Source organism: Monodelphis domestica, chromosome 4 (assembly GCF_027887165.1).
Source record: "Monodelphis domestica isolate mMonDom1 chromosome 4, mMonDom1.pri, whole genome shotgun sequence".
Lineage (NCBI taxonomy): Eukaryota > Metazoa > Chordata > Mammalia > Didelphimorphia > Didelphidae > Monodelphis > Monodelphis domestica.
The window spans coordinates 344,357,766-344,379,809 of NC_077230.1; the positions used below are offsets into that span (position 1 = coordinate 344,357,766).

Sequence of the window (22,044 nt, forward strand, 5' to 3'; positions counted from 1 at the left end):
AATATAAACTCTCAGATCTAGAAGATCCTGGAACATAAGTCAGAACTGGAAGGGATCTTAGAATATAAACTCTCAGATCTAGAAGATCCTGGAACATAAGTCAGAACTGGAAGGGATCTTAGAATATAAACTCTCAGATCTAGAAGATCCTGGAACATAAGTCAGAACTGAAAGGGATCTTAGAATATAAGATCTCAGATCTAGAAGATCCTAGAACACAAGTCAGAACTGGAAGGGATCTTAGAATATAAGCTCTCAGATCTAGAAGATCCTAGAACATAAGTCAGAACTGAAAGGGATCTTAGAATATAAGCTCTCAGATCTAGAAGATCCTAGAACATAAGTCAGAACTGGAAGGGATCTTAGAATAGAAACTCTCAGATCTAGAAGATCCTAAAACATAAGTCAGAACTGGAAGGGATCTTAGAATATAAACTCTCAAATGTAGAAGATCCTAAAACATAAGTCAGAACTGGAAGGGATCTTAGAATAGAAACTCTCAGATCTAGAAGATCCCAGAACATAAGTCAGAACTGGAAGGGGTCTTAGAATATAAGCTCTCAGATCTAGAAGATCCTAGAACATAAGTCAGAACTGGAAGGGGTCTTAGAATATAAACTCTCAGATCTAGAAGATCCTAGAACATAAGTCAGAACTGGAAGGGATCTTAGAATATAAACTCTCAGATCTAGAAGATGCTAGCACATAAGTCAGAACTGGAAGGGATCTTAGAATAGAAACTCTCAGATCTAGAAGATCCTAGAACATAAATCAGAACTGGAAGGGATCTTAGAATATAAACTCTCAGATCTAGAAGATCCTAGAACATAAGTCAGAACTGGAAGGGATCTTAGAATATAAACTCTCAGATCTAGAAGATCCTAGAACATAAGTCAGAACTGGAAGGGATCTTAGAATATAAACTCTCAGATCTAGAAGATCCTAGAACATAAGTCAGAACTGGAAGGGATCTTAGAATAGAAACTCTCAGATCTAGAAGATCCTAGAACATAAATCAGAACTGGAAGGGATCTTAGAATATAAACTCTCAGATCTAGAAGATCCTAGAACATAAGTCAGAACTGGAAGGGATTTTAGAATATAAACTCTCAGATCTAGAAGATCCTGGAACATAAGTCAGAACTGGAAGGGATCTTAGAATATAAACTCTCAGATCTAGAAGATCCTAGAACATAAGTCAGAACTGGAAGGGATCTTAGAATAGAAACTCTCAGATCTAGAAGATCCTAGAACATAAATCAGAACTGGAAGGGATCTTAGAATAGAAACTCTCAGATGTAGAAGATCCTAGAACATAAGTCAGAACTGGAAGGGATCTTAGAATATAAACTCTCAGATGTAGAAGATCCTAGAACATAAGTCAGAACTGGAAAGGATCTCAGAACACAGAAGGTGTTCCCAGGAAGAGAGCTCAGACCATTGACTATCGGAGCTGGGAGGCACCTTAGACGTCATCTAGTCTAACCACCTCATTTTATAGCATAGAGATAACCTGACACATCCTAGGACACTTTGGGAGTCATCGTCAGATTCAGGCATCCAAAGAGTCTGGGATTGATAATTTCATTATCAACATGATGATTCCATATGTAACATAGAGAGCTTAGTGGTCCAGGATGGTCTCAACTCCCTCATTTATCCCCACTGGGAGCTACAGATATTGCATGAATGACTTGGCTGGTCTCTCCCACTCTGAACTCTGCCTTCTTCTTTGCCTCCTCTGATCTGCGCCAGCCTGTTGGGAGATCTCGCATCCAGGTAACTCAACTCCTCATAACCCTGAGCTCAGCCAGGCCGTTTCCCCTCAGTGGCAAGACCCCCGAGGCCCATGATTGGACCCTGGTTGTCTTGTGTTATTCCTCAGAGGTCTGTGTAGACCTGCGGTCAAAGTCAGGGGCCAGTGAATGGTCCAGCTTACAGAAGAAGTTCCGGACTTCACAGCCCAGCTTCCGTTCACTCTAAGTAATAGACTTCAATTTGATTATGCTTCATATCTGTTCTCTGAAGCCCAGCTCAGATGCCACCTCTTCTGTAAGCTTTCTTGGATATTCCTGGCTGAAAACGATCCATTGATGCTGCTTTTAGTTTTTAGGCTACAATTATATCTAAATACATTTTCTCCATCTCAAACTAGTTCTTAAAACAACAAAAAGAAGTCACTTGACATTACACTTAGTTTTACATATCTATATTTCCATTCCTTGGAGAAGGGAAGCATGTTCCATTTTCTATATTCTAACACCAAGATCGGTCATGGCATTTACTTTGAGATCCATTGCCTTTTATTGTTGTTTTCACTGTGTATTTTGTTTTCCTAATTATGGGTCAACTCACATAAGTCTTCCCATGCTTCTCTGAATTCCTCATATTGTTTCTGAGGATAGAAAAATATCCCATTACATTCAAAATCACAATTTGATTATTTCCCAATCAGTGGTATCCATTCTATTTTTTTTTTTAAACCCTTACCTTCTGTCTTAGAATCAATACTGTGTATTGGCTCCAACACAGAAGAGCGGCAAGGACTAGGGAATGGGGGTTAAGTGACTTGCCCAGGGTCACACAGCTGGGAAGTTTCTGAGGCCAGATTTGAACCCAGGACCTCCTGTCTCTAGGCCTGGCTCTCAATCCACTGAGCTACACAGCTGCCCCCATCCATTATATTTTCATTTTATTACTACTGTTAAATTTAGTCACTGATCAAACATTTATTAAATGCTTGCTGTTTGGTAGGCTCTGTGCCAAGTGTTGGCAATGCAAAATGATAGCTAGCATGCATATAGTACTTTATAAATATAATCTAAATAAAAATAAATATAAAAAGGAAAGCAGCCATTGCCCTCAAGAAGCTTGCATTCTAAGGAGGAGACTTTAGCTTGTTAATTAGGTATTTACAAGATATAGAGTAGATAGAAGACAATCTTCCAAGGATTAGAGCACTAACATAGCAACTAGGAAGACAGGGACAGGCTGCATGGAGAATGTGGTATTTGAGCCAAGTCTTATTGGGAATCAAGGGGAAGGTAAAAGCTAGTGAGAGTTTGGAAGAATGGCTCTTAGTCTTATAGTTATTACAATTACCTGTATATCTTCGATAGACCTTTATCTGATAAAATTGATGTGAATATTTTTATCTCACTTCTATTTATATATTACAATACATAATAATAAATATTAATAATGCTATGGTAATAATATTAATAAATAATAAATATCAATAGTGTTATATTAACCATAATAAATAAACGCAATTACAATTGCATTTATTTTGTTTTGCAAAGAATATTTTATGTTTTTATAATCAAAATTGTCTAATTTTGTTTTTTGTGATCCATTCTATCTCTTGTTTAGTTATGAAAGATACCTTCTCCTGTTCTTTAGTTGTTTTTTTTTTATAATGTAATTTTAAAAATCCCTTACCTTCTGTCTTAGTACCAGTTTTAAGAAAGAAGAGTGGCCAGGGGGTAGGCAAGTGGGGTTAAGTGACTTTTCCCATGGTCAAACAGCTGGGAGGTTTCTGAGGCCAGATTTGAATTCAGATCTTTTCGATTCTGGGCCTGGTGCTCTATCTTCTGTGCTGTCTAGCTGCCTCTAAAATAAAATAATCCTATTTGTCAAGTTCATTTTCCACTTGGAAACTTGTGACATGTAGCACAAGAGGATTGTTCCCTGACAAAATGATTTCTAATTTTCTCAGAATGCCTGTTAAATAGAGAACCCTGTACCCAATAGATTAGAGTTTTGGAATACTATGTTTAATTACTTCTAAGTATGGATTACTTAGGGTTTTTTTCTACCACCTACTTTTTAAATCAGTACCAGATAGATTTTGTAGTGTAGTTTGAAATCTGGTTATGCACCTTTCATTCTTACTTTTTTTCATTATTTCCCTTGTAAGTATGGGCATTTTTTAAAATTCCAAATGAATTCTGCTGTATTTTGTCTAATAATATAAAAGAACCTTTTGGCAGTTGGGTTAGTATGGCTTTAAATTTATAAATTAATTTAGGTGAATTTTTTTTAAAAACACTTTTTATCTGTCTTTGACTCCAAGGCAGAAGAGTGTTAAGAACTAGGCAATAGGGGTTAAGTTATTTGCTCAGGGTCACATAGCTGGAAAGTGTCTGAGACAAGATTTGAACCCAGGACCTTCCATCTCTAGGTCTGGCTCTCAATCCATGCAGCCATCTAGCTACTTGCTGGTAGTATCTATTTTTATCCTATTGGCATGGTTCACCCATAAACAATGAACATCTCTCCAGTTATTAAAGTCTTTCTTTATTCTCTTTAATTAAATTAAAATTTAATTATATTAATTTAATCATCATAATTTATTACATATCATAATAATTGTTAATTATTAACTAAACCAAAATTGAACAGTTTTCCTAACATTTTGTTTGGTCTTCTTTCCTTCCCATTTATTTTCCTTTCTTTCCTATCATAGTTATTTATGTACTTAGCTCTCCTTCCCCTTGCCTGCAACTTGATTATAAACCCTTTGGGATCAGAATCCATGATATATGTGTCTTTGTATCCATAATCCTAATAATAAGATCTTGTAGAAATAGAAGCCTCATAAATTTTGGTTGAATAATTATGGATGATTATGTCCACATGTGTATAGCCCTTTATACTTTTTTTCTCATTCATGATCTCATTTGTTTTCCATAGGAAAGGAGATAGGAAAGGGATTACTTTTCCCATTTTCAGAGGAAGACACTGGGGGCCAGACCAAGGAGTGGGGTGGGGAGGGGAGGAAATTGCTGTCCCCAAGTTATATAGCAAGGCACAGCCAGGGCTCGTACTTGAAACCAAGCTCTCCGACTCCCAGCTGATTTCTTAATGCTGAACACAGAAGTGCTCCCTCCCATCTCCTAGTCCTCCATTCTCAGAGGCCTGCCTCCTTGGAGCCTGCAGGAGGGCTAGGCCAGGAGAGTTCACGGGACCTGAGCTGACGTCATCTCTACGTCTATTTCAGTGATGTGGCTGTTGAACTGCCCTTCACCTTAATGCACCCGAAGCCCAGGGAGGAGCCTGTGCGTCGAGAAGGTGAGTGTGTTTGTGGGAGTCTGGATGGCCCCTGAGCAGAATTATAAATAAGAGTAATAACTCCCCCTTCTCTAGTGCTTTGGAGTTCTGCTCACGATAACCCTATGAAGGGCAGAGGGTACAAGAATTCCCATTGTACAGATAAAGAAGCTTGAGGCTCAGAGCCCATGGCCACTTGGCTAAGAGGTGGTAGAACCAATATTCTATTTTCAACTCCAGCACCTCTGGCTTATTATTAGTGGGAAGGGTCGTCAAGATGGGGATTTTTCCTGCTTCCTTTTTGAGGGTCCAACTAGGAATGGCTTTGGTTGCATCTTTCTTGTCCATTTTTGACCTATAATCAGATTAAAGTTGGGAGTGAAAATCATAGAAAATGGCAGTGGGCAGATCATGATACCTGGAAGGTACTTGAGAATGTTAGAAAGGAATTTAAAACACAGTCTAAGAACTGGGAAAGACTTTTCAACATAGACCTTAAAATGTCAGTGTAAGAGGCAACCAACTGAGGTCCAGAAATGGCAAGTGCTTGTGTGACAAGTATAGAAAGGACGGCTATAGGAGAGAGAGGCAAATGCATATAGAAGAGAGAGGTGGAGGTAAAATGTTATAAACATTTTTGCTGAGGATAAAGGAAGACTTCCATAACCAGAGAGGTATTTATTGTTTATGGTTAAGCCATGCCAACATGGTAAAAATAAAGATACTGCCCAAATTAATTTACACAAGTCATAGTGAATCAGGACTAGAATTTGGATCTCCTAGCTCTCATGAGGTGCATTAATAGCAGCAGACTTCTTTTACTCCCCTGTCTTTCCTTCCCAGTTATTTTTTTTAAACCCTCACCTTCCGTCTTGGAATCAATACTGTGTATTGGCTCCAAGGCAGAAGAGTGGTCAGGGCTAGGCAATGGGGGTCAAGTGACTTGCCCAGGGTCACACAGCTAGGAAGTGGCTGAGGCCAGATTTGAACCTAGGACCTCCTGTCTCTAGGCCTGGCTCTCAATATACTGAGCCACCCAGCTGCCCCCATCCCTCCCAATTTCAAAGGATCATAGATTTTGAATTGGAAGTTATTTAGAAGTCATCTAGCTCAGCTTCCTTCTCTTCTCCCCTTTAACGATGAGGAAACTGAGTTTAAGTGAAGTGACTTTGCTGAAGAGAGGCAGAGCGAAGATTTGAAGCAAGGTTAAAAGACCTCCAAATCTGGGCAACTTTTTCCTGTTCCATTCTGGGTTCTTGGAACTGAGTTTCAAATAGAGCCCCTTGGAGGGAGGGGCTGAGTCCAGGGACTTTTGCCCTTTGGGAATCCCAGTGCTTTCAGGGACCCTGTTGAGGATGGGCTTTTCCCATTTCCTCACTCTTGCTAATTCTCCAGTCTTATGCTGGATGGTGGTAGGGATGGGGAATAAGCTCAGACCTGGTGCTATTCAGAGAGGGTCCTAGAAAAAGTTTGCTGGGAAGGATGCTCAGCCCCAGGCCCTCTGAAACACTGCATCCCCCCCACCCCCCGCCCCAGAAGAAGAAAAGAAAAAGTCACTGCATGTCGCTGCTGAAAGGGACTTTAAAACAACTAGACCACGAGTTCCTTCCCTTTTTTGGTACTGCGGACCCCTGAGGAAATCAGTGAAGGAAGACCCTGGGAACTGGTTTTTTTAAGTCATTGAAGGGAATGCTAATTTTCAGCTAGAGATTAGTGAGAATAAAGATGCCGTCTCCCCCCCCCCCCCCATCCCAAGTTCACAGACCCACTGAAATCTCTCCATAGACCCCTCAGATCCAGGTTACGAAGCCCCTGGGCGAGACCAGTGTCCTTTCCTTCATTGTGTGGGAGGGAACGAAATCTCGAGGGAAAAGCACTCAACCCAAGCTCTTCCAGCTAGGAAGCAGTAGCGTCATAGCTGGAACTCAGGCCTTCTCACTTCAAGTCCAGCGTTCTTTTCACTAAACGGTGCTGCCTAGAGACAAGCTGTAGCCTAGCCCATGCTTAGTTCCACCGCCCTCCCTTCTGTTTCTTCAGTGCGTTGGCAACCAGTGCTGTGACTTGGTCAGCCAACCGTTCGTGTGTAAACTCACTAACCCCGTGTCCTAACTCCCTGTGTTTAGTTCCAGAGAATGAAGCGCCCATAGATACCAATCTCATAGAGCTTGATACAAAGTAAGCTAAATCCTGACTGTGGATGTTTGGGTGGGGAGGGTGTGTGTGTGTGTGTGTGTGTGTGTGTGTGTGTGCGTGTGTGTGTGTGTGACAGAGGTGGGGGAGAGAGAGGCAGGGGAGGGAGAGGGAGAGAGACAGACAGACAGAGACAGACAGAAAGGTTGGAGAGAGAGAGACAGAGACAGAGACAGACACACAGAGAGAGGTGGGGGAGAGAGAGGCAGGGGGAGGGAGAGGGAGACAGACACACAGAGACAGAGAGACAGAAAGATTGGGGAGAGAGACAGACAGAGACAGACAGAAGGAGAGGTGAGGGAGAGAGAGGCAGGGGGAGATGGAAAGAGAGACAGAGACAGAGAGAGACAGAGGTGGGGGGAGAGGGGAAGAGAGAGGTGGGGGGACAGAGAGGGGAGAGACACACACACAGACAGAGAGGAGAGAGAAAGAGACAGAGAGAGGGGAGGGAGGGAGAGAGAGAGGCAGGGGGAGAGAGGGGGAGATGGAGAGAGAGACAGAGACAGAGAGACAGAGAGGTGGGGGGAGAGGGGAAGAGAGAGGCAGAGAGAGGAGGGGGGAGAGAGAGACAGAGGGGAGAGAGAGACACACATACAGAGAGGGGAGAGAGACACACACATACAGAGACAGAGACAGAGAGGAGAGAGAAAGAGACAGAGAGAGAGGGGAGGGAGGGAGGGAGAGAGAGAGAGAGAGAGAGAGAGAGAGAGAGAGAGAGAGAGAGAGAGAGAGAGAGAGAGAGAGAGAGAGAGAGAGAGAGAGAGAGAGAGAGAGAGAGAGAGAGAGAGAGAGAGAGAGAGAGAGGGCTGTGGTGGGAAGGAGAGGGAATGGACTGGCTCATTGGCTCAGTGACTCTAATGAGTCACTGGTAGGCCTGGATGATCCCATCCACAGCCTAACTCAGTGTTTCCCAAACCACTTGACCATAGGACACTTTGGGGCCAGAGATACTGTATTGGTCTAAATAGAGGCTACATCCCTAAGGTAATGATTCTCATTTCTGTAATGCTTTAATTTTAAAAATGACCAAGCTCACAATACGCCTGTGAAGTAGATTCTTGGTACATAGTAGGTGCTTAATAACTACTTATTAAATTGAATGGAATGGCAGTTTAATGTGGGGGGATGGGAGTGAAGGAGATCCTGTGGTGAATGTCTTAATATAGAAGCTCTCTCCATCAATGCAAATAGACAGTTCCTCTATTACAGACATGAAGCATTTATTAAGCACTTTATATGTGTCAAGTCTGGGGATACAAATATATTTTTAAAAAAGACAGCACTTCCTTAGGGAGCTTCTATTCTAAGGGGGAAGACAGCACATAAAAGATAGCCCATAAAACGTTCTATTTTTGGAGGGAGGTGTTAAGTGACTTGCCCAGTGTCACATAGCTAGGAAGTGTCTGAGTTGAGATTTGAACCCAGGTCCTCCCATCTCCAGGCCTGGCACTCTATACACTGTGCCATCTAGCTGTGCCTCCCCCACCCCTCGCACCCCCTTATATTCTTAAAGAGTTGTTTTGGGCACTGACAAGTTAAATAACTTGCTGAGGGTTAGTTGTATAACCCTTAGCAGGGGCAGGATTTGGCCTCAGCTTTTTCTTACTCTGAGGCCAGCTCACTGCCCTCCATGCCTCTTCCATGGAGTTCCAATGGAGGAAATGAACAATCAGAAGCAATCTAGGAAAACACTGAAGAATATAGAAGCCAGGTCTAGAAGGAAAAGTGGCCTACCTTTAGACCAATACATTATATATTGATGGAACTTATAAATGGAGAGCAGGAGAATCAGAGGGTACTTTCTTCCCCCATATAGATGGGGCAGGAGGAATTTTGGAGCATATTTTCATATTGCCATGTTTAAATTTTTATTTTAAAAAATTTAAAATTAGTATATAATAATATATAATGATATATAATACAATAAAATAATGAAAGTAAAGTAAATTATTATTTTTATTTTAAAAAATATTTTTAGTCCATAATTTCAAATTTCATACATTTTAGGGCTAGGAGTCTATAGCCCAATATTAAAATGTTCTTGTTTCAAAACCCGATTCCAGTGGACATGGTTTGGGAAATGCTTAGCCTAACACATCTGCAAGGAATCCTGCCTGGTCTGGCATGCCCAGCAGCAAGCTTGGCTGCCTGAAACCCTTAGCATGCAAGCTTAGCTCTCTTCTTGCCCTGGTGTCAATCTTGTCTTGCCACTCTACCCTCCACTCAAAGGAGGTGTCCCTGAGCTAGAAAAGCTGCAAGGAGACATCTCCCATGCTGAAGCCCTTCCCCTTGCTCATTCTGCCCTGCCCTGCTTGGTTCCTGCTGGTACCAGTGCCTTTAAGGCCATGGTTTGGGGGATGGTTTGGGGAGGTTCGGTTTTCTATGACTTCCAAGAATCCCCAAGAGTCACAGAATCTCAAGGATGGAGGGGTAGCCACAAGGAACCTCAGAAAGCAAGAATTCCAATCTCTATCCAAACAGAAATCTCTTTGCCAATAACCCTGATCGGTGGTTGTCCAGCCTCCACTTGGAGACTCCAGTGATGGAGAATTCACTGGGTCAGCGGTTGAACATCTAGGGCAGATCAAAACTTCCTCAAAGGCACTGATGAGAAATATCTGGCCCATCTCCTGACAGCTTTTATTATTAGGAGGTTTCCCCTTTATGTTGAAATGAAGCCTACCTCTATTTAATTTCCACCCATTGCCCCTAGTTCTGTCCATCAGAGCCAGACAGAATGAGCTTGATCCCTCTTCTTCACCTTAGGCCATTTTGGTCTCTGCAGAGCAGCTGTAACATATGCCCTTCTTTGTGGGTAAACAACAAACTCAGTCCCTTCAGCTCAAGGTGACAAAGTTTCCAATCCCCTTCCCATTCTGGTCAGCCCGCTCTGGATGGACTCTATTTGACCACTGTCATTCTTAAAATGCAGTGCCTTGCACCAAATACAGTACTCCCCAAAGCCTTCATCTAGAGCAGAGGGTGGCAAAGCGATCATTTCTGGACCTGGCCCCTGTCTTAATGAAACCTAAGCTCATACTATTAGTCTTTTTGGCTGGTGAGTTGCATTGTTGAGTTTATGATCCACCAAGAGCCCCAGATCTTTTCCCACATGGAATGCTGCCTAGCTACTCCAGAGCAAGGATAAGCCGCTATAGCCATTGGGACGCACAGTGTTGGAATGTCCTAGATAGGATTTCTGCTCAGATAGGGTTTGAATTATTTGCCTTCTGGGGTCTAGCTCAAAGATTCTGTGATTCTCTCTTCCTATCTTGCTTATACAACAAGTCACAACTGGTTGTGAATTAATCCCAGGTTCCTGTCCCCTCAATATGAGCTCTTCCCTAGCTTTCATTCTAGAAAGCAATGTCTAGCTGTTTCTGTCACTGAGGGACCCAGGCCTGGCCTGACCCAGGGGACAGCTGGGTAACTTCTTTGGTTCTGTCTCCTTAATTGCTCTGGCTTCTGTTCCTTTGTATGGCTATCCTTTCCTCTCCTGACAGTTTCTTTCCCTTTATCTCTCCTGTTAGCGATGACGACATTGTGTTTGAGGACTTTGCTCGACAGAGACTGAAAGGTATGAAGGACGACCAGGAAGAAGAGGAAGTCCCAAACTCGCCACATTTAAACAACACATAAGACTGGATTCCTCTTGGCTGTTCTTCTTGGGTGGTTCTGGTTAACTCTTGTGAATTAGGCTACTTGTTATCTTTTCTTCTTTTTCTCTCCTTTTTCTGGTATTTCTTTCCCCTTCTGTTTTTTTTTTTTACTTCTACCAGGGGACTCCAGAGGACTTATGTAGGTGTCATCAGGGATCCTCACCATCTGGCTTTGACCCCCTCGTCACCATATCACCGAGCCTCCCTAGAGGAGAGGATACCTTGCTTCCCCCCTGGAGAACGAAGGAATGGCTCACTACCCTTCTTCCTACCTTAATCTATCCCAAGTCCTCTCTGTTTCTGCCTCACCTTCGATCCCCTCCAGCCACCCAGCCTTCAGTCTTCTCCATATGACCAGTCCCAAGAGCTTCCTAATCCACATTCTTTGGATTGTGTCTGTTCTGCACACATTGGGTGGAATCCATCCAGTGGAATTAAGTGTTTGAATGTGGAGTCTGGCAAGAGAGAGGGGAAAGAATGACCAGTATACGTATATTTAGGGGTGGGGGCAGGGGGTGGTTCTAGGCACACCTGCTGATGGTGTGGGAGGTGACCAGATGAGGGTGAGAAAATGAGTCCACAGTTCTAGCTATTGATGTACTCAGAATGGCCAATGAGATGACTTGGTTGAACTACCTTGGCTCAGAGAGATGGTGATAGCAAGTGGGAGCCATGTGCTAGAGAGGGAGGGGGAAGAACCAGCAGCTGGAATCTCTGTCCTTCCACTTCCCTCCCAATATTCCTCTCTCCTTACCCCGATTCCTCTCCCAGTATTTCCGACCACAATGGTGTAATGACAGTTCAGCGAGACAAAAGCAGTCACATTGATGTTCTTACCAGCAGTTACCAAGTTGAATGCAAGTCACAAGGACTAGCACAAACATTTTAATATTGTCAGAACATAGTCTCTTAGTGATATGTATCTTATATGTTTTGGAGAGAGACAGAGGAAGAGAGTTGAGTATATATCATTTTCATATTGTGATGATTGTCTGTGGTCCAGAAAATTGAAAAAGGCCATGTATTTGGGGTGAAGGGAGAAAACATATCTTGCTCCTGAGTCCCTGGTAGCAAAGGAATCAATATCTCTGGGGAAGACTTCCCAGAGAGACTATTCTCTCCTGAATGAGATGTTCATTTACCGTAGAACTGGCTGAGTTTTAATCTTTCATTTAACAATGCAACACAATGCAATTCAACAAGCATTATTAAGCACCTACTATGTGCAAGGGATATAAAGATAAAAAGGAAACATCCCTTGTTCTCCAGAAGCTTACATTCTACTGGGGTGGGGGTGTGGTTGGTGGGGAATGAAGCTTACATTCTTCCACTTGGTGTATTAGTTACTGAATTGCCTTCAGTTCAGATGTAGGGGCCAAAAGATAGTTGGAGTATATATATTAGGTTCAGATCTTGCCCACCCCTTTCTTAGGAAAGTCTCAGGGTATGATGCCTGCTGTGACCAGGAGGAGGACACACAACTGAAGTGGACATAGCTGGTCCTCAGAAAAACTGGTACCAAGGCTCAAATGTTGGTTTTGTTTACTTCTTCAGAAAGGGCAGAGAGCAATGTGGAAAGGCAGCTTTATTGCCTGGGACTTAAAAGAACCTCAGAGATTGTGTAGTCTAAACTAGCTCCTCCTCTGCATATTACAAATTATAGCAATGAGGGCCAAGAAGATTAAATGACATCAAAAAAACACATGAAATAAATAACAGAACCAGGATTAAAATTCAGGCCCTCTGATTCTTAATCCCCTACATTTTGGACAGGGAATTGATTTCCAAAAGCTTTCTCTCTGGCTCTCTTGGGTCCAGTTTGGATTTCTAGACCAAAAGCTGATTTCTGATCCCCTAAGGTCATTTACCAGCGACTGGTTGTGTTCTTTTGGGTTTCCTTTTCTATGATACCATTAGAGAAGAAGCAAATGGATTCCTAAGGAGTGGCTGCTCTCTTCAGCCACACCTATAAGATCAAGTTCATCAGATTCTCCATCTTTCTTTTGGATCCTGGAAAGTCTCCAGAGCCACAGAGGAAGAATTCAAGCAGAGGATGGGGTTGACTTTAGTTGATATGGAGATTTATAGAGAAAACAATTTGGACCTTGATACATGGAATCCCTCCCAATGGATGGAACCCAAGAGGTATCTAGGCGTCTCCCACTGAATTTGAGACTCTCCCTACATCCTTCATGTGAGGTCATCTGATTTGGATCGAGTGTCACAGTATGGTGGGTCTGGAGTCTGGAGATCAAAGGAATCTGGAGTCAAAGGAACTCATATTTGAAATCATAAGTGTTTGAATGTGAAAAACAAGGAATGGAGACCATAGTTGGAGTAATAACTAGGAATGTTTGTGGCTAGAACAAAGGAATAGGGGAAAGGGACAAGAACTTGACAGGGGTATAATTGAGAAGGAGTGGTGTAGGGATAGGAAGTGCACCTTTGAATGGTGCTGTCAGCATCCACCAAATTTTGATGCCCCAAGACAGAGCCTTAGTTGTCCCCTTCATTCCCCAGTTACATCTCATCATATTAATTGATACACAGAGTGCCCTGGAATATAGAACCCCTGGTCCTGTCCAGTAGGCATAGATTGCCACAGAGAATTCTGTAGTTTCCTAAGCAGTATTTTTGGTTCTTGGACTTACAGTATATGTAGTTTAGCAGATGTACCAATTTTTTTTCCATCTTACTAGTAAGGCAAAGGACAAATTGCTCTCAGAGTGCTCCCCCTAACTCTCTTTTGCTCTACCTGTGGCATCCTCAATAGAGATTAGGAGCAAGCCAGATTCCCCCCAGAAGCATCCAAGAGGACAAAGAACCTAGAGGTCTCATCTTGTTTCTTCCAGTCCCAGCATTTTGTGTGCCAACACATCCTTCCCAGAAGAATCCTTGGAAGTCCACTTAACACCTCTTCAGGAAGTTGGCACCATTTTTAAGGCCTGAGAACTGAGTGTAACTTTCTGAAGCATCAGTGGAGGAATGGTAGACAAACTAGATGTCTACTTGCAGTTCTTCCAAATCTCTTTTCCTCAGCTTCAAATTATAAGCTACAGGGCTAGAGAGCCCACGGGGTGGGCAGATTCTCCACACTTATTGAGCACTTATTAGGTACTAGGCACTAATCTAGGTGCTTGGAATACAAACACAAAAATAAAATAGTTCCTGTCCTCAAGGAGCTTACATTCTATCAAATTTGGAAAGTACCTCAAAAGCCAACTAGCTCAGCCTGTACCCGAAGGAATCTCTCACTCCTTTACTTAGTAGAGACTAATTAGTTATTTGGTCTCTACTTGAAGCTCTAGTAAATGGGAATCTACCACTACTCATCAATAGTCCATTTCACTTTTTGGACAGCTCTCATTGTTAGGATGTGTTCCTTATACCAAACTGAAGTTTGCTTCTCTATGAATTTTACCCACAGGACCAGGTTTGCCCTCCGGACTTCAGCAGAACGAGTATCTTTTATTATGATAGCCCTTCAGATAGCTGAGTGAAGAAAACTTTCATTCTCCTGAAATATTTTCATCCAGGTTAAAATAATTCCCAGAATCCTTACCCAGTGTTTGTGTGGCATCCTCTCCACTCCCTTTGCCCTCCTCGACACCTGTGAGGACAAGTTAAGTTAGAAGGTGGGACTGAGCAGGGCTTTGTAGATTGCTGCCCCTTACTCTTGAAGCTGAGAGTGAGGAATGAAGACCCTCTCAGGTTGGCCAGGGATTCCACTGTGTATCCTTAATTTCCAGTCCCAGAGAATGCGGAATAAACATACCAGAAGGTAAAACTTTTGGTTTAGGTGACTGAAGAGACTATCATACAGAAGGAAAATGGTTGCCTTGAAGCCCTCCCTCTGCAAGAAGATTCAGTGCATTGATTCTTCTTTTGATTCATTTCTAAAGTTGGAGATGTTCCAAACACGATGTTTCTCCATGAAAACATGGTCCTGATTCCCAGATGTATTTGGTCAACTCGTTCACTTTCCTGTCCACTTGTTCACTGTCTCCTTTAAGGACCCCACATCACATTGCCAGGGGCTCTGCAGCTCTTGGATTAGTTGGTGCTGCTTGCACTGTATGCAGAGGGAAACTGGGGAGGCTGAATTGGATCGTTGAACTCCACCCAGTTTTGAGTACCTTTTCTACTGCAAGGATCTGATCCAGGTTGTAGATGTGCAAAAAAAAAAAGTGAAAAAGTCCCTGCCCTCAAGGAGCATAGGTTCTACTGGGAGAATGCAGTGGATAAGTAAAAGGTCATTTGAGATCCCTGAACTTTGAAGAAAACTATAAATATTCTGCAAGAAGTGTAGTGCATTCTAGGCATGTGGGGAACAGCCAGTGCTAAGGTCTGGAGATGAGAGACACCATCTTCAAGAAACTACTAGTTTAGTTGGAACATAAAGTGTAGGAAGGAGAGTGACATGAAATCAATCTAGAAAGGTAGGTTGGAGCAAGAATGTGAAGGGATTTAAATGCCTAAATGTATTTGCATTGTTATCTAGAAACAATAGGGGGGCATTGAAGATTTTTGAAGTCTTAATTTTGGAGCATGAATTGAAAAGAGTGGTGGAGATTGGAAGCAGGGAGGCCAATTAGGAAGCTGTTCCAGTGATCTAAATCAAGAGAACTGCTGCTGAGAGTGGGAGATTTGGAGGCAGAGGATTCTCAAATAAGGAGATTGACCTCAAAGGTCTCTAAGAATTCCTTCCACAACAAGCCTATGAATGTAGAAGGAATAATTGGCCTAAATATGACCGCCATATCTCATTGTTCTAATTTGGCATGTGTCTCTCTCTGGAAGTTCTATTTTGTCTGCAGATGACCTCAAGGAGGGAGGTGTGGGGTTTTGCCAAACTGTGATTTAGAAGGGAAATTCTGGGCCTGCCTGCATCACAGAATAAGTCAAAGAAGAAGTGACACTACAGTGACATTATATTGACCCAGCGTCCTTTCCTCTGGACCCTGCCACCCATCTCTCTGGGTCAAATTCATCAAGGAATCAAATAAAATGAGCACAACTTGATTTATTCTCATAGAAGAAAAATAACGGGCCAAGAAAGAGCCCATTTAGTGCGTCTCTGTATATAGTCACTAACTTGGAATTGGAAGGGATGTGAAGAGCCATCTGATCCAATTCCTACCAAGATCATGAATCTCCATCACCAACATTCTTGACAAATGCTCATCATTTTGAAGACTACAAGTGATGGGGAACTCATTAATAATAGTCAACATTTACATAATGCTTTAATGCTTGCAAAGAACTTTACCTGTAGTATCTTGGCTGATCCTCACAATAATTCTATGAGGCAGGTGCTATTATTATCCCCATTTTACAGCTAAGGAAATTGATGCTGAGAAAGTGACTTGCCTAGGGTCACATAGCTAGTAAGCATTTAAGGCAGGATTCAAACTAAACTTTCTGATGCCAGGTCCAGTGCTGTTTGTACTAGTCCACCTCGCTGGCCATTACCTTTTAAAGCAGCCCACTCCGTTTTTGGACAGTTCTAATTGTTAGGTGCTTTTCTCTTGGGGAAAAAAAATTCTGCCTCCCTCTAGTTTCTCCCATTGTTCCTAGTTTTACCTTCTGGGGCAAAGTAGAACAAGTAAGTCCTCTATAATAGCCCTTCAAATACTTGAAGACCACCACCATATGCTCCTTCAGTCTTCTGACTAAACATCTCCATTTAAAAATTTTTTTTTTGTGGCATGATACTGTTCGCTCCATTCTGGAAAAGCCTCTGTTACTGTCTGCTAAAATGTATCCTCAGAAGTTGACCCAAAGCTCTAAAAGTCATGTGGGAAGTGAACTGGAAGATAGGAGAGGGAAAGGATAGGATGCAATACCATGGCCATTCAGGGTTCTTTTGGGGGTATCTGTCTCTGCTGCCATCTAGGTAATAAGAAATGGATCCTGCTAAATTTTTATTAGCCCCAACACCCTGCTGACCACATCCCTACTGTGCATGCTATAAATTCATTAGAAAGACAATACAGATTTTTGAAGTTTCAGTCCTTGCCATGACTGGAAACAGCCGAGAAAGGAATATTTTGTGGAAAGCCCAGTTTTCTTGTACTGATTTCCAATCTACTTTGAGCATGAATCGCCTCCTCATTCTCTGAGCCAGAAGGGCCTCTTGGACCCCCTGTCTTTCATCAATTGCAGCACCAACAGGCCTCCCAGTCATTCAGCCAAACAGTCATTAAGTGCTTTCTATGTGCCAGGCACTGCTGAGTGATGAGGATACAAAAGAGAGAGACAGACAAAAGGCAGACGAGTACACCTATAAGATTTTCTACATATACACCTACAAGGTAAATGAATGAAGTGTAATCTCAGAGAAAAGATACTAGGGGGTGAAGTGGAGCAAGAGACCTGCAGAAGGTAGGATTTGAGCTGAATCTCGATACGCTTTGTTTCCTGCACTCACATCTTGACCCCTATCCTAGAATAGAGTTGGGATCTCAAGAAAGATGCTATTAGAAGGTGGGATAGTAGGGGCATATACTAGCAAGGCTGAGGTCTCCTGTGAAAGGATGCCTTCCTATTTCTCTAGAGGGAAGCTGTGCCGGTGTTCCTAATTTGTTCCCACCAGGGACTTGGGTACTGAAAATTCCCAACACATCTGAAAGGAAGAGATTTGGATTGGAGTCTTGAAATGTGGTGCGAGTCCTGTATATGTCCCTAATAATTCTGCTTTGATATATACATATTTTAAAATTTTACTCTGCTGGATAAACATCAACTGCCTATTGCTTCACACATTTATCTACCTGCATTTATTTCATCACCCAAAGATATTCTGTGCTTCCATTGGCAGGATCCCACAGCCACACTTAGAGAATAGTGTCAGTTTAGAGGGGGTGGTCCCGGATGCAGATGTCATTGATGGTTTGACACACTTAGCATTCCTTGCTAATGTTTTCTCTGGCTAAAACCTCAGGCAATTCAGAGAATGGTTTAGTATACAACTATTTAGCCACATGATAAAGCAAGCAAGATGATTTAACCCTTTGACATTCTCTGTGTTCAGGCCTTTAGGCAGCTCATAGCCTAGCCTAACCCATGAGACTTTCTCAAAAAAAAAATATATATAAGGCAAGCGAACATGGAGGAAACTACCCGGGAACATGACTCCTTAAAGTCTAGAGAACCTTCCTCTTTCACTCTTCCTCCTTTCAAGACAGTCAGCTTTGAAGCCAAAGTATAATGGGCCAGTATTGAACACCAGTCCAGAGGTTCTAAATCTTTTTTGTCTTCTGTCTGAAAGCAACCTTTGAGTGAAAGACAGTGGGTTCCTTAGGGCTATTGGTAGGAGTAGCTGCCTTCTTGCTCTCACAGGTCACCTACCCTGTCTCCCTGACAGATGATAATATACCCACATTGGGCAGAAGCATCTTCCATGCCCCTAGCCTGAATGGCTTGGGAACCTGCTCAAAGAATTTAAAAGGAGACCCTTCTGTAGGGGTTTTCATTAATCTCCACCTCAAAGACAAGTCAGTAAAACTCCTGATTTCCATCTCTGAAACCTGAATCTAAGAGGCTTCCCTAGGTTTGGACCTTGAAGGTGGAAACCAAACTCAAGGCAAGGTTTTCTCATTAAATTTCTTGGTTTGCTTGTTGGAAGAGCCTCAGGGAGAATTGTTTTCTAGAGGTCATTGCGCTTGTGACTCATGCTCAAATATAAGTGCATGTTGCTTGGCACAAATAGGGACTTAATGTCTGTGTGACCTTGGGCAAGTGGCAGCCTTGCTGAGCTTGTTTTCTTATCTCTGAAATGAAGGGGTTGGACTAGATGATCCTTAAGATCCCCTCCAACTTTAAGGTTAGGGGCCTAGGAAGGACTTAAAATCACAGGCTTACAGTTTCATGCTTGCTCATGCATAGCCCTAAACTCATAACCAAGAATGTACATAATTATAGTCAGAGCTAGACACACATACCAGTCACACAAGCGCAGCTAAATGTATTATCTCCCAAATGGATTAAAGTGTATTTGTAATGTGTTTTCATGTACAATGCTCATAGAAACAGACTTGGCAGCATGCACAGGTATGTATGAAATCATGCACAAATCTGTTACCTGTGATTCTGGCCAGCCTGCCCAGAAGCTTAGGTTGGAGCTTATCATCGGGACAAAGGCTCAGCTCTGCTCTCCCAGCACCTCAAACTCGTGGCATGTTCTAGACTGTGGAGCAAAGTGATGGCTAAGAGAAAGCTCTTGGCTTGATTTGACAGCTCTTGCTGAGTCTTCTGGACTGGCCCAGGGCCAACACTTGACCTCAGTCACTTTTAGAGATGGAAGATGTTTCCTCTTCTGTCCCCATGTATGCCCCCTTCAGGGCACACAGATATCAAGGGGAAGACGAAACTCAGTTTAACAACCAAGTATCAAGCACATTTTTAAGCTTACTATGTCCAAGAATTCGCTCTGCTGGGTGCTGGGACATAGAATCATGAGTAGTCTCTGCCCAGGAGATGTCTCCAAACAAACAAATATTTTGGATTAGTACCCAGGGGATACTTGGCCTCTGTTCTTATGGAATCCCTTGTCTGAGGAGAATTCACAGTTGTCCTCTATAACTCCTGATCTGACAGTAGGGCACAGGGGAGACAATGTCCCTACCTCTAGTCTGATAGGGGCAGGTCCTTGTCCCTTAGAGACTTCCTGGCTGGAAGGGAGAAATGTGATTCTCACCCCCACCCCACCCTTCCAGAAACCTTTGGTCTAAGGTGGTAGAAAAAAAAAAGATTAAGCACAAATGAATATATGAAACTCCAGATTTCACAAAAGAGAAATTGTCTTCATTAAACAGAATGTCTTCTAGAAGGCTTCCTTCCCTCCTCCCATCCCCATTCCTTTAATAGCAACCTCTCATAGTGCAGTTCAAATAGAATATGTAGGCAGTGTCCATTCCCATATATAAATTGTGATATAGCTGAAGGAACATTGCCTTTGGAGTTAGCCTGGATCCTAATCCTGGCTCTGATACTTAACTGGATTCAGGACCTTGGACAAAACCCTTTCTTTCTATGGATCTTAACTAGGTTTCTTCCCCTGTAAGAGGACTTAGTGATTGGACTTAGCCATCTCTGAGGTCTCTTCCAATCCTAATCCTGAAGTCCTATGGCCTCTTACCATACTTGAGATCTCCTTGTGACTGGTTTGGAGATTGCTTTGGCCTGACAATGTCACAGCAAGTTCCCACCAATTAGGGAGGCCTGGAATCTGCCTGACTGAGGCATCCTCTCCAGGGAGCCCTGGAGCATTGCTTCTGCACTGGTTGAAGTCCCTGGCCTTGGTACCAGCTGGTATTATACTGCATTATTATACTGGTTTTATGCTACATTACTGCAACACAGTTTTCTGGGTTCAGATGGAAAATACTTAACACCATGGAAAGAACCCTAAATGGGGAGTCAGGAGACCTAATGATGGTTCGCTATGTGACCTGGGTCTTACATGAATAAAACAATACCCTATACTTGGCCAGTCTCCTTCAAATGGTCATTGTAAAGATTAGATAAGAAACCAAGCATGAATAAGCAGTTTTTTGGACTAGAGGCAGTGACTGGAGATGTGATCATCTAGCTGAACCGTGTCAGGAGTAAGATCCATTTGGGAAGCCACACCAGGTGCAGGGCTCTGGCTGGCCACCACCCTGCCCTTTATACTGTGTCCCCTCTTCCACAAAGGACTGTGGCTGTCCCTGCTGACTCCAGACTGTCTCCATCCTTTGCCTTTGCCTTTGAGACTGGTATTTGGAAATGAGTGTTACATCGATGTTTGGTGTATATACATCTAAAGAGATAGATGGAGGAAGGGAGCGGGAGGGAGGAGAGATGACCCTTTGAGGACCATGGTCATCTTCAGGGCCTTGAAAAAGGATCTCTTTGCCCTCATTGTGGGCCCTGCCTGCTCAGTTTCTTTGTTGTACTGTTTCTGTGTCTGTCACATAAGTTATTATAGTTTATTAAACAACAACAATCAGCACAAATGGGGACTATCACATTTTTGCTTTTGGGGGATGCAGGGCTGGTGGCATTTTCCCGTCCTTTCGTTAGAGCCATGAACAGACCCAGCCAAGGAAATACTGTTTTTGGTTCCTTCCTATATGGCAGAGCTAGACAAGCCCCAATGTATTCTATTCTCTCCTCCTGCAAGTCATCTAGTAAGATGTAGCCCTCAGCCTGTACCTTTTTGCTTTCCTGGAATCTGGTCTAGATGAAATTCCCTATCCCTTCAGCTCATCTTCTCTGTTTAGCTCCTCAGCCTAGTAAGACTTTTCCACCCTTTCCATTGGCCAGTCCTCTGATGGTCTCCAAGTAGGACCTCATGTCTGCTGCAAATGCAGAGGTCTGAGCCCCTAATTTCATTCTCCTTTAAATTATAATCACTCTTGATAATTTAAGGCTTCTAACCAATCAGGAATGGACACATGGGATAAAATCCCTGATGTGGAAAAAAAAGGGGGGCAGCTGGGTGGCTCAGTGGATTGAGAGCCAGGCCTAGAGACTGAAAGTCCTGGGTTCAAATTTGACCTCAGACACTTCCTAGCTATGTGACTCTGGGCAAGTCACTTGGCTACCATTGCCTAGCCCTTACCACTCTTCTGCCTTGGAACCAATACACATTACCAAGATGGAAGGTAAGGGTTTAAAACAAAAACAAAAAATTGTGTGTGTGTGTGAAAGAGAGAGAGTGTGTGAGTGAGTGTTAGGGGGTGTTCTGAAATTTCAATAAGTAAAATAGAACTAGAATCCTCTCCACCCCCACCACAACCTCCACTTGAACACTGTCCATGACTCATCACTTATAGGGTGACCAAATCCCTTTCTGCCATTCTTTCTGATTCTATACCCTTCCTCCTGGCTCTTACAGCTCTTTGCATCTTCCCCCTCCCCCAGGCCATGGCAATGACCAACTCCTCCTGGAAGTTTTCCAGACACAAGTGATCCACTCCTTTTCCCCTGCTCCCGAATCCCCACCTCCCAAGGACCCTGCATTGGGAGTTTCTGAAGCACAATGACTGTCTTCACCATCTCTGCCTCTGCAAAGCCTTTGGTAAAGGGAATACATATAGGAAAAGCTTCATTGAATTATAAACAAAGGAAGGTGACATCCCACTCCCCTAAAAAGGTT

The 22,044-nt window shown here is 42.9% G+C and overlaps 1 protein-coding gene across 19 annotated transcripts in view; it reads left to right on the forward strand.

The window, feature by feature from the left end:
* ARRB1 (arrestin beta 1) overlaps positions 1 to 20,899 on the forward strand; it is a 141,858-nt gene extending 120,959 nt beyond the window's left edge. For 7 of the 19 annotated variants that reach the window (XM_056794956.1, XM_056794957.1, XM_056794969.1 and 4 more), the window contains 4 exons: positions 1,756 to 1,779; positions 5,003 to 5,073; positions 7,176 to 7,227; positions 10,773 to 20,899. In XM_056794956.1, coding sequence (XP_056650934.1) covers positions 1,756 to 1,779; positions 5,003 to 5,073; positions 7,176 to 7,227; positions 10,773 to 10,881 — 256 coding nt within the window. In that variant the 3' untranslated portion in view covers positions 10,882 to 20,899. The remainder of the gene's footprint in view (positions 1 to 1,755; positions 1,780 to 5,002; positions 5,074 to 7,175; positions 7,228 to 10,772) is intronic. The other 12 variants (XM_056794962.1, XM_056794963.1, XM_056794972.1 and 9 more) reach the window with 8 other exon arrangements.
* Positions 20,900 to 22,044: the final 1,145 nt, after the last annotated feature.